The sequence below is a fragment of the Aulostomus chinensis genome, chromosome 18, assembly GCF_037954235.1.
Source record: "Aulostomus chinensis isolate RoL2024-O1b breed Wild chromosome 18, RoL_Achi_v1.0, whole genome shotgun sequence".
Classification (NCBI taxonomy): domain Eukaryota; kingdom Metazoa; phylum Chordata; class Actinopteri; order Syngnathiformes; family Aulostomidae; genus Aulostomus; species Aulostomus chinensis.
In genome coordinates, this window is record NC_141337.1 from 14,551,660 (window position 1) to 14,564,064 (window position 12,405).

At 43.8% G+C, this 12,405-nt stretch overlaps 1 protein-coding gene across 1 annotated transcript; it reads right to left on the minus strand.

Annotated features, from left to right (window-relative positions):
* Window positions 1–276: 276 nt before the first annotated feature.
* On the minus strand, window positions 277–11,413 carry sec14l1 (SEC14-like lipid binding 1). Its single transcript, XM_086184154.1, has 16 exons — window positions 11,287–11,413; window positions 10,988–11,066; window positions 8,583–8,732; window positions 8,326–8,457; window positions 5,911–6,039; window positions 5,656–5,818; window positions 5,036–5,145; window positions 4,672–4,861; window positions 4,203–4,291; window positions 4,060–4,130; window positions 3,820–3,991; window positions 3,092–3,226; window positions 2,588–2,722; window positions 2,174–2,422; window positions 1,842–2,020; window positions 277–748 (listed from the first exon to the last, which is right to left on the minus strand). Exons 2-16 carry the CDS (start codon window positions 11,048–11,050, stop codon window positions 640–642), a joined length of 2,076 nt encoding a protein of 691 aa, XP_086040280.1. The 5' UTR covers window positions 11,051–11,066; window positions 11,287–11,413; the 3' UTR covers window positions 277–639.
* Between the last annotated feature and the right edge of the window lie 992 nt (window positions 11,414–12,405).

The window sequence follows — 12,405 nt, forward strand, 5'->3', positions numbered from 1 at the left end:
TTTATTGCATTCAAATTAGCTGCCTCAGAAAGCTCAGCAGCTATGCCTAACAAGCCCAAAAACAACATTGCATGAAATCTAGAGAGGGTACAGCATATTCCGAAAGAGATTTTATATTAACATCTCGCCTATCGCTATAAAAACAATCCACAATCATTCATGATCATAAATCTCCACTGCAGCACAGTTAAAGCAGCCAGTCCTAAAATTCGGGAAAAAAAAAAAGACACTCTGGAGGTTACATCATTCTTGTGATGAATTCTTTATTGGAGCAATTCCCTCTTTTACTTCTAAGAGTTATAAAGCAGTTTCTGCCATTTGTATTGCAGATGATCTGCCAGCATTTCCTGTCTCAGATTACACTGACATCTTGTGGATAATAGAAGAAACTACATGACCTGTGAAGACATTTGTCTCACCCAAACGTGGTGTGTGAAGGGTTTAATGAGATTTAGAATGTAATCTAACTTCAAATCGAAACAACAAAATACAAACAAACATAAAAACACTCATCAGAGGCACAAGAAAAGGAAGGCCCACCATCACCTGTAGGGTATAAAAAGCCTCTCTTTGAGCGTGCGAGGCACAGCCAATGGGTTTAAAGGTCATTGTTGTCTTTGGACGCCCGCTGAGTCGACGCTACCTTGAGATGGTGGAGCTGGCGTGTGAAGAAGTAGTAGAAGAAGAAGTGGTAGCACTAAGCTGGGAGAAACCACTGTGACCGGACTCCAGACTGGTCACAGATCCCCTAGAAAAATAATAAGGAATGTTTAATATCTGTTAAAAAAAAAAAAAAGGTTTCCAGATATGCTTAAATATCACAACACCAATTTTAAATCTTCCATGTGTAGCAGACTGCTGTCACTTTTTGGTTTGTCAGGATTCTAGATCGAGGGAATTTGGGGTAAAATTTCAAATGAACTCAAAGATGAACTGAAAAGATTTTTTGGTGGTCAAAGGTAAACATGTGACCTCATGTCCCATCTCGTCTTGAGGGAGTTTCATTAAATTTGACACAAACATCCACTAGAAAAGATGATTTGATGTCAAGCGCAGACCGTTTTATTAGATATTATGACTGGATATGTCAGGATAAAAAAACAACAACAAACATTTCACTTCGTTAAAAGGTGGATTCATAGATTATAAGGGTTTCTATAGGAAATGTTACAGCTCACATATTGTGTCAGTACGGTTGTTGTATAATTATTTGATTTATGGGGGACACACGTGTGGCGGGACATCACAGGACACCGGTGGACGGCTGGGCGTCAGAGTTTTCCTGACAGATTTTTACTAAAGGATTACTGGACTATGCCTTGTGGATTATTAAACTGTTGGATTACACTGAAGAAACAGACACGTGTGGAATGGGTGAGAATAGCGTGGTTTCCACATCATGCATGAACTACCGCTTCTCGCCATGATTTCCTGAAAAAAATTCCTTTTTTTTTTTTCCTGATCGGGACTTTTCATGAGGGAATTATAGGCCACGGGGTTGTTTTGGGTATTTGATTTGCTTATTAATAAAATAATAATACACCACTGAGCTCTAAAATGATATGAGTTTAGTATCGGTGCACACAAGCCGATCTGTAGACTGTTTATTGTCGTATCTTTTGGTGCTATCAGCCGTTTTGTCACACAGGACACCACATCTAGCCATCCCTTATTTAGCATATATGCTTTTCTCCTTAGTTTCATTTAGAATTTGAAGTGAATTTTTATAACACGACCTTGCAGCGGTTCCTCGTTTTTCTATAAATCCGCACATGGAGGAGTGCAGCTGTTAAGAAGGAGTGTTTCATAATCTGAAGAAATGCTCAGTGGACTAAACTGACCTGAAGTCACGGGAGGCGAGCACCTCGGTGTAGTACATGATTTTACACTTGTGGGAGGAGACCTGCAGAGAGGCCAGCACATCATCCACACGAGGCAGGCTGGAGGCTGAGCAGGCCGGGGAGCTGTGAAAGCGCCACTGGAGGATGTAGAAGCCAGGCCAGCGTGTTATATGAGAACCCTGTTTGAAAAGAGGATCAATACGGAGTGCAGCATGATAGAGGGAGCAACTGGATTCGCCGAACAAACAGCACACAAGGACAAACTGAGGTTGACTGAAAATAGAGTCGAGACAGCTGTGGAATATAGAGGCGTCTCTTGCCCAGACTCTCACCTGCACACTCTCCCCTTCCCTGCAGGTGAGGGCTTTCTCCACCATGCTGTAGTCGTGACCCAGGACCCAGCTCCTCTCTATCACCGGGGAGGTGACAGCCCCTAGGGATGTGATGCCATGAGCGGAAAGAGTGTCTTTCTTAGGTTGAGGGGTCCGCTTGGAATGGTAGATGTTGAAGACCACGTCCCCTTTAGCCACATCAAAGTCCCAGGTGATGACTGAGGAGGCCTCGGTGATCTCAATCAGCATCTGCAGAGGGATGTGGGCGGATTAGAACACGAGAACAGTCTCACAAGCATGCAGTCTGGAACTCTTCCAGCTGGTGGCACCATAATCCAAAAAATAGAACACAGAAATTGGAGCTCTCAAACTGTGCCCGTGCTGTGCGTGTGTCTGTGGGTATCCTGATTCTACCTCATATGGAGATCCCTTGAAGATACCGGCGCTCTTATAAATGGAGTCAGTCAACAGGCAGTTCTCGTCACTCTCCAGCTCCTCTGCTGTCCTGTACAGAGACTTGGGGACCAAACCTCCCTCGGGGATTTCACACTGGAGAGTCCCAACACATCAATGACAAAAACAAACTGTAAACATAAATGTGTCCGCCTGTGGCGCTTTCATCTCGTAAGAACAGCAATGTTAGATAATCAGATTTAATAAAAGGAATTTGTTCATTTCAGTCTCCGAGGTGGGAATGAATCATGGGTGATCAGTTCAAAAGGATTCCGTCATGCTGCAAAAATCTAAACCTTAACAGATAGATTTTGGTCTCATTTATTGTCAAAATTGAGACAAAATATACCAGCAGGACTGATTTTGTCGTGTCGCACACTGAAGAACAGGAAGTAGAACCTCAGGAGTCAAAGGTACCGTAGACAACACGTGATCTCGCGGTGTCGTCTGCTATCTAAAGCTCACCATGCCGTCCCCTCCCAGGAAGTCAGGGATGACCGCTCTGTCGATGTAGTCCACCAAGCCTCCTGGACCCTGGTAGTCGTTTCCAGCGTAAACAAGGAACTTCTTACGTGTGTTTTCGTGGATCAGGGGGCTGACCTGGAAATGGGACGAAGGTGAACAAGAATACAGGCTGTACTATAAAACCTATTTAATAATAAAAATGATATGAAAGAAAGGTAATATCACCCCCCCCCCCGAAAAACGATGGAGCTGAATTTTGCCAAAATGGTTGGAGGGGGGAGCGTGAGCCAACACGGAATCTATTCAATTTTAATGAAAACTTTTCCATTGCGTTTGGCTGAGTTTGCCTTGGCAGAGTTATGCGCGCTCTCTGAATTCCCTCCGGTTTCGTTTTTAATTCATACAAACATCATAAACACACATTTCTCACTTTATAATCTCAACCAATAGCAGCTCCAGATAAATTATGTAATACTTTAACGGTTCATTAGGTCTATTGCTTCGGTGTGATGTATTTGAATGATTGGCTTATCTTTATTATGCTGAATGATGTAACCTATTAACTGCACTATACTGGATATTGCTGTCGTAATAATCAAACATTAACCTTGGGAAATCGTCTAGAATCATATTTATTTTCCCCTGCCTCTCCTTTTCTTCCTTTTTTTGCATTCCTAATAGATTTTATGTAATTCTACAACTGCGATGTAAACAACATTTATTCCCACCAGGGTCCAGAGCACAGGAAAGACGCGCGGCGCCCTCAGTATGAGCAGGCGACCCAGAGTCTCCGGGTAGTTGGCCTCGACCACCTCGATGATTCTCAGCAGAGCTTTTACACCTGGTCTCCACAGGTGACGCATGTTAAGACCCTCCAGATCCACCAGGCAAGTCCAGCGGCTGGAACGTAACACGGATGTTACACGTATGTAAACACGTTTATAGGTGCCGATGGAAGACATAAGCACCTGATGGGTCGACCGAAGACTCTGGTGTTTTCCTCGCAGCGCCTCAGTCCCTCCTCGTTGATGGACAGAACCTGGACCGCAAATGCAGCTTCATGAAGTTTTTGATGCGTAGGATTTCAAACTTCCATCAGCGTTCATGTCACCTGTCTTAGCAGCACTTCCTCCGTCAAAGCTCGTAACAAACCCTTAGTGTCCATTTGACCTAGACGCAAGATATACAGAGGACGACCATCTAAACACACAGACGTGGACCAAAAACACACACACACACATGCAGAAATTCACAGGTTAGACCAACATGGCATCTATAATACCGACTTGTACTGTGAGAAGAACTCTCACCTGTCAATTAAAACTGATATTTACTGTTCTAATTAGCAGGTATTGATTTAGCAGGTCAACATTTACAAGCAACTTCCTGCGCGCTGGATCAAACACGGGAGCTACAACAGCTGGTGCTCCGACTTTACCGTTAATAATTAACCCGTCATTTCAGCTTCGTACAGAAGAGTAGATCCTTCTGCTTATCTACTCACAGATGGGCTCACTCTCTAAACACACACCTCAGCCTCTGACATAAATGGGGTGAGGTGAGGATATAAGCCTGTGTACCCCTGTCATGGTGGTGCCAGCCTCCGGTGTAATACTCCTGAAGCAGGTGAGGACGCTCCCATGAGTCCAACAGGAAATCCACTTGATGCTGCTTCCTCCAAGTGAGCGACTGACACAGAAGTTCCTTTGCCTTGTCAAAGTTGAAATCTCTGGCACTCAGAAATCGCAGCACGTGCTGGTCCTTTGGAATCTGTGCTGCAAAAAACAGGACAATGTGACTTTTCTCAATATAGCAGGCAAACAAATTGCCAGTAGATTCTTGTGATTTTTGTCTTTCTTATTTACCGTTTATGTATAAATGTGGGCGGCACAACATTTTATAAGAAGCAAGAAATAAACAATGTATAGAAAATGGATATGTGACCTTGCCCTTGTGGGTTTCCTGAAGCCACTGCCGCAGTCGAATAAGACAGCTCTCCTGCAGAGGCGTTAGATCACCTAGGTAACGTCTGATGTAATCAGCATCCAACTTGTCTACAGGCCAAAAACACACACACGGTGGGAAGTTGGTACATATTGAAGACATCAGGAACTGAACACTGTTTGAAACAGAAAACTCAAAGGTTTGCCAGCTAGAAAGTCATTTCTAGTGGCGTGACTAACTTGTTTTACATATGAAAGGCAACCGCTGATTTTTTTTTGTCTGAGATGCAACTCGGTAAGCGACTCTCTTACATTATGTAATGATACTTTTTTATCCTGAACATATGTACTTAGAGTAGCTTTTAAATGTTATTAACACTATTTAACACTCTAACTTGCTACTTCTACTACTACTACTACTAGTACTACTACTACTACTACTACTACTAGTACTACTACTACTACTACAAGTTGATCATTTTATCGTTATTTTCACTGCACATTCATTGGAGTAGCTGATGAAATTAACTCATTTCAGTCAAACTGACATCTCTACACCTAATAAATATTCATCAATGTGACAGTTTTGTGAGTGTGTGTGTGTGTGTGTGTTGTTCTGACCATCAGGGGAGCTCATCACCAGCTCTGCATCCTTCCTGTGCAACCCATCTCTGACACAGTTAACCGGGGTGATTCTGGCACTAGAGGGTGGTGTCCAACGGGGTACAAATGTAATTCCCTCCTTCTCCAGTTCTCTGATGTAGTACTCAATTATTTCTTTACCCTACCACAAAAGAAGAGCGGGGACTGAGTGTTAATGTGACCGCCTGCAGATGAGAAGATGCGCAAGGATAAATCAGAGTCAGAGATGCAGACCTTCTTAATGCTACTTCCATACTGTTTCATTGCTATCTTCTCTGCTGTGTTCTCGAAGCCAAAAAAGGACTTGATATCCAGACTGGCTGTCTGTTCGAAGCACGTCCAGTCTTCATTCTCTGGATGAACCTGGAAGAAGACCAAATGCGTGTTGGAAGCTGAATGTTTATTTTGTCAGGTTTTTTGTTTGTTTGTTTGTTTTTTTACTATTTATTTTATTTGGCCAAGTTGTGTTTTTGCAGTGCTCCCGTGCTAGAATGGCAGACAAAGTCCTTCGGGGCAAGTCTTGTCAAGAAAACCAGGCACCTATCACAAACAGAACAGCATCATTAACCTTCTCTAAACTGCAGGTATCGAATCCATCCATCCATCAGTCCATCCATCCATCCATTGTCTTCCGCTTATTCCTGTTAAGGGTCGCGGGGGGGGGGGGGGGGGCTGGAGCCTGTCCCAGCAGCTACGGGGGAGAGGTGGGGTTCACCCTGGACAGGTCACCAGTCCATCACAGTCCAACACATAGAGACAGACAACCATTCACACTCACAGTCACACCTACAGTCAATTTAGAGTATCAATCAGCCTCGTCCCCTCTTGATGTCTTTGGACTGTGGAGGAAGCTGGAGTACCAGAGAGAACCCACACAGGAACAGGGAGAACATGGAGACTCCACACAGAAAGATCCTGTGCTGGAGCCGGGGCTTGAACCTGGAACCTTCTTGCTGTGAGGGGACAGTGCTGACCACTGCACCACCGTGCCATGTATTGAATCATTAGTTAAATCCATTGAAAAAACACTCTTACGAGTTTAGTATGCTATGTGGTCTCTGTGTCTCGCTGGTTTGAGGGAATGCTTGGTGTGTTTGAGGGCAACTTTGGCGTGGATGAGGATGAGGATGCTCTGAATGAACACCTGCATCCTCCTCCACAATGGGGTCAGCCGAACAGCCGCTCTTCCCACCTCGAGGAAATGATCAGTGCTGAAGGTGGTAACGATCAGGCCCCTTGTCCCAGGCCTGCACGGTAGAAGCAGAGGAGCCCTGGTGGGCACAGACACCCAGGTCAAGGTCCCTATGGTGTGAAGGGAGAGAGCGGTAAGGGCCTGGGGAGGGCAGAGTAGCATAAATGCTGCGGGTGGTTTGATTGTTGGTTTGGTGGTGGGGAACAGTCGAGGGTGAAGAGGGCGACTGCAGTCAAAAGCTGAAGGTTATCAGAGGTAATGAGCCTGTGTAAGAAAAATAGGCCACGATGAGGTAAACATGAGGGGGCAATGAGCTCTTGGTAACGAAGGAGGGAAGAGGAACTAGTTGGTCATTGATCATGAATCTTTCCTCCAGAAACATTAGCATAGCAAAGCATTCATAATTTCAATAAAAGTGTAGGGCTTGAGACCAAAAATAACAATTTTTCTTTAACTAGACACGTCCAAGGTTCACCGTGTCTTGACACTCTCAGCTCATCAATGCAGTTTAGTTTGGTTTTTCCTTTAGTTTCGTTTAATTTCATTGAGTTTTGTGAAATTTAGTTTTGGGTTGGGTTGTGTTAAGTTTAGTTGAGTTCAGCTGAATTTGGTTTGTTTTTTAGTTGAGTTCAGTTGAGTTTTCTTTCGTATAGTTTTGTTTTGATTTATTTAGTTTTGACTTTAGTTGGACTCAGTTTAGTTCAGTTGTCATGTACAAAATAAAACACTGATCTAGCGGAGAAAGCGTCCTTCGTCCCAGGTTACCTCAGTTAATATACGTCTGCAGTCCAAAGCTGTTCAGGTTTGTTTATGTTAATCAATTTGAAAGCAATTACAGCTTCTAATTACTATTTTTTTTTGTGGTAATCATTTTTATTTTATTCAGTGGATCTCAAGTTCTCCCTCACTGCTGCCACAAAACTGACATGAATCTCTGGGACATAATTGCCTCAATTCCGGTTCACTAGATAATTGACTGTTTGTGGTAAGAGGCAGGATGTGAATCTGAAAACTGCCATCTTTAATGTTACTTATTTGTCAGTTCCGGATTTCATAATTGGTTTGACAGTCAAATCCTACTTATGTAATGCAGTTTCTTTTTGTGAAAACTCAACAGTCGTTTGGCCCTAATCCTGGTCATGGATGGACAGACAGACAGACAGGAAACAAAACGTACAATGGAAGGGAGGTGTCTGAGCAGGAAGAATTCAAAAAGGTCTATGATGTCATCAAAAAGCCACCTGTTGACACGATTGAACCGCTTCAAATCAATAGAAAGGATAAGCAAGAGTTGGAATACATTTACAGTGAGGGATCATTTCCAAGACTTCTGTGTTGCTTTTCCGTGTCAGGACGAACCTGAATGTCATCTAAACTGCTGATGTACTGAATCAATAAAACAATTCTAACATCGAAGAAGCGCTGACAGGCTCCTCCGGGGCACCTGCTTCTCTCACCGTGTAGTTGCAGCACTCCAGGACAATGACTCTGTTGGAGAAGGTCTCGTTGCGGACCTCAATGTGGAGCGTCCTTTCTCTGCGGTTCAGAGTGTTCTTTTGGATGAAGTACAGGTATTCTACACCCGCAATCTAACATGCAGAAACACACACAAATACAACAAGAGTTCAGCTTGGAAACATTTACAGTTCTGGTTTGTAACTTATTAAGGGTTCTTTCATGGCCGTATGTGGGTAAAAGGTCGGAGTGGATGTACCCGTTTGAGAAGCCGCGGAGCATCGATGTCAATCACACAGCGCCTCTCGGTTACCAGCGTAGAGCCATCCTGGCTTTGGCTCTCACTGATGACCTCACTGTCTACAAACACTGGGATGAGGGGGCACTTTGGGAACCTCCTCATATACGCCTGACCAGGAGACATGAAACACATTTTAAAATATGAAATATTGTGTTCTTCTGATCACTTATTTGTGTAGCACAAGGTAAAAATGCCTGACTTGACATGTGATCCTGTTCATGAGGACGGTACAACAGCTTTTATGCAAGCGGTGATTGCTGTGTGTTTTACAGCATGCAGTATACCTCATGACCATCTGCTCAGGTTCAAATAATCAAGCCTCACCTGCCAATAAATAAAGGCCAATAAAGGACAGGTTCTTGTGAGATCAAGTGTGTGTGTGTGTGTGTGTGTGTGTGTCTGTGTGTGTGTGTGTGTGTGTGTGTGTGTGTGTGTGTGTGTGTCACAGCACTGGTTTATAAGTCTCCAATCTTGTAGGAGAGCAGTTTTTGTGGCATTTTATTGACAAGCAACAGAAGGCAGAAGAAGTCATTTGCCTGAGACCATCACGCTACGAGCAGATGCCTGTTTAATGACGTGGGCTAACGTCAGATCAGTTGATCATATAGCAGAAATTACATTCTGAGATGCTCTGAGCCTCAAATCCCCTGAAGTAGTAGAAGTATGCAGTCCCTCAGCTACAAGACTCAGAATTTCAACATTTGCAGCTGAGATTGGTGCTAAAAACGTAGCAGGGACATGCAAACTATAAATATTCTACATGCATAAAGTCCAACATCAATTCTGTTTGGTTTGGAGGTTTCCGTGGTAAATCCGCAGCAGTTGCAACAAAAACTCTAATTACAGGCAGACTTACAGTAAATCTGTGTGGAGCTTTTTCTGAGCAGTGTTTTGTAAATCATTGTGCTCCCTGAAACATTCACCCTTCTGCTTTATACCCCAGCTCTGACGGGACGTTACACAGAGGAACAATAACAAACATTACAGGAAGTACAACATGAAGACAGAGGGACTTCTCACCAATGTGTATTCATCTGCACTGCACCGGTGGCTAGGCTAGCACCTCTAACGTTAATGCTAGCTGTCAGACATGGCACTGGAAGCCCTGGAGCAGATTGGTTCAACAGTCTGCACGTCCTCTGCTGCTCCCAGGAGTGAAGGAGGGGCAAGATCCTCTCAAATGTTTAACCATATTTAAGCAAATTAAATAACATGCTGATTGCTAATGGGCCTTTTTTATTCCAACCTAATGACCCCTAGTGCATTTCTGTCACATGACCCGTTGAGTCATGATGTATCATAAAAGGAACAACAGTGTTTTTGCTGTCGAAACACGTCAAATATACAGAGCACGCTAACAGGACTGCGAGCCATAGTGAGAACTCAGTGGCCCACAGGTTTTAGTCTATTTACTCTGTTGTCAGAGCTTTTATTTCTTCTAAAAGGATTATTTTCAGAGCCTTTTCAATTACCTGCAATGACACATAAGGGATTGTAAAGCTGAGCTTTCACTGTAAGAGGAGTTTAATGGAAAAGAATCAAGAGTGTGGGTGTTAAATTGAACTATCTTGAAGGAGCCTGCAGACCAAAGTGTCACTGGAGCATGGCAGTCTTTACCCAGGACATTACATAAGCTCTCGGTTTAATATGTAACGCAAAGAACAAGTGGCAGCAGACTGTGAAAACAGACTAACAAAAAGAAAGAAAGACAGAAATATTTAAACCTCCCATGCAAAGCAGATTTATTTCTCTAGTTTTAACCGACTTTGTCTGGAATAAACGCAGCATCAGAAGCGGTACAACCAACATCAAACTCTATGAACTTCAATGAGATGGAAACATTTTTTTTTTGCTTCTTATCTCGGAGTCACGTCACCTGCATGGCGTCAGCTGTTCACAGCAATAACTTTCTGCCCTGAAACTGCAGATTTATAACACCATCACCACCAACAGCAGCAGCAATAAAAACCCCACAACTTCCCAAACTCTTAAACATCATGTGGCAAGGAAAGAAATGAAATAACACCCAATAGAAATGTGGAGCTACAAATAATTTTGTTGTATCACCTTCAACAGTTCAGGAGGCAAAACATGTAAATTGGTCCTCCTACCTTTGAATCACATGCTCGGTGCATGAACTGAAAAGCTTGATAAGCAGATTTCTTATCAAATATACTATATACAGTTGTAGATTTACCACCGTAGCTTAAAGTACAGTCCATCCCATGTTACCGTTGTCAACCGGTGACCCTCTATAATGTCAAAACTTAGAAACCCTGAACTCATTGAAAGCCTTTGAACCCCCCGTTTAATAAGTGTGACTCAGCAAAGTATTTTCAGCCACACAACACTGTCCTACTCACAGCCATTATCAGCTCAAAGGGATGCTTGTAGACTCGAACAGGAGACTGGTATTCCTGCACCATGGCTGAAGCTCAGTCACTGTTAAACAAGCACAGAAAACATGAGCTGGAGGACAAAGGCTGTTGTTTCAGCTGAGCAAAGAGTCAGAGGCAGAACAAGCTACTCATACTGTCCTATGTTGGATTACAGTGAGTAAAATGTTCATTGTAGTCCTAATAAGAATTGGTCAAAACCCCACACTATGTAAAATATTCTGTCAGGGCCTTGACAGTGAAATTGAATCAGTAACTTGACTTACGTGTCTTTGAACACGTCCTGGAGATCGATGATGAATTAACAGATCCAGATAGATTCCCTCATTCTGAACTGTAAAGTGGAAAAACAGCTGTGACGTCCACCGATCTGTTGCACTCTGACTCTGATCGCCGCCTCTTTAAGGGGAAGTGCGTGCGCGCGCGTGTGTGTGTGTCTGTGTGTGTGTGTGTCTGTGAGTGTGCAATAAACCATGTCACTTATCAGACAAAAGCTGTGTCCCCACATGGTACAACACAGCTTTTCAGTCCAGTTATTCAGGGTAAGTCTCAAATAGTGCAAATATATCAGTATCTATCAATCTCAAAAAAAAAATTCTGTAGCCTAAAATGAAATTTGTTCAGCTTCCTGTTGTCCTTGCATGAATTTTGACCCATTTTCTAAGGTTTTACAGCGTTAATCTGAGGTTCACCTCTGGCACAGTTACAGCTGAGCAGCACCAGCGAGAGAAAGGGATCATCACTGGATGTACCATTTCAGTGATACTCTTTCCCCTGGCCGTGAACATCCTGGTCAAGTCTACTGAGCCAGAGTGCAGAGGCCCCAAAACCAAGTCAGGAATCTGTTAGCCCCCGTCAGAGTGTTTACGGATGATCTGACAGTAACACCAGTGTCAGACCCAGGATGAAGATGGATCCTCCAGGGCTTGGAGAGGTCTTGTTGGAGCTAACAGTACCCTGGGAGAAGCATGGAGGAAGCCAGAGAGAGGAGGAAAGAGAAATACAAGGGGTGGCGTGCGCGATGCTTGCCCATTGAGGTCGGGGGAAGGGGCTTTGTTAGTCACTCTGCAAGGCCTACAACCTCCTGGGCATCACAGGGGCACGCATGAGGAGAGCCATCAGTAAATCTGCCGAAGCTGCAGAGAGAGCCTCACGATGGCTGTGGATCCAGAAGGACAGTGGGCAAACCCTTCTTGGACACAGGCCGGGTACTGATCACTCATGGTCGGGTCGTCTAGGGGGGAGGTCTGAAGTTGAAAGACCTGAAACCCCTGCGACCCCAGGTACTAGAACTGATGATGTGTCCAAGAAACTGCAGACTACAAATTCTTTATATCCCATTTCCATAAAAATAGCATGAATGGTTCCACATCAAGGTACTTGGA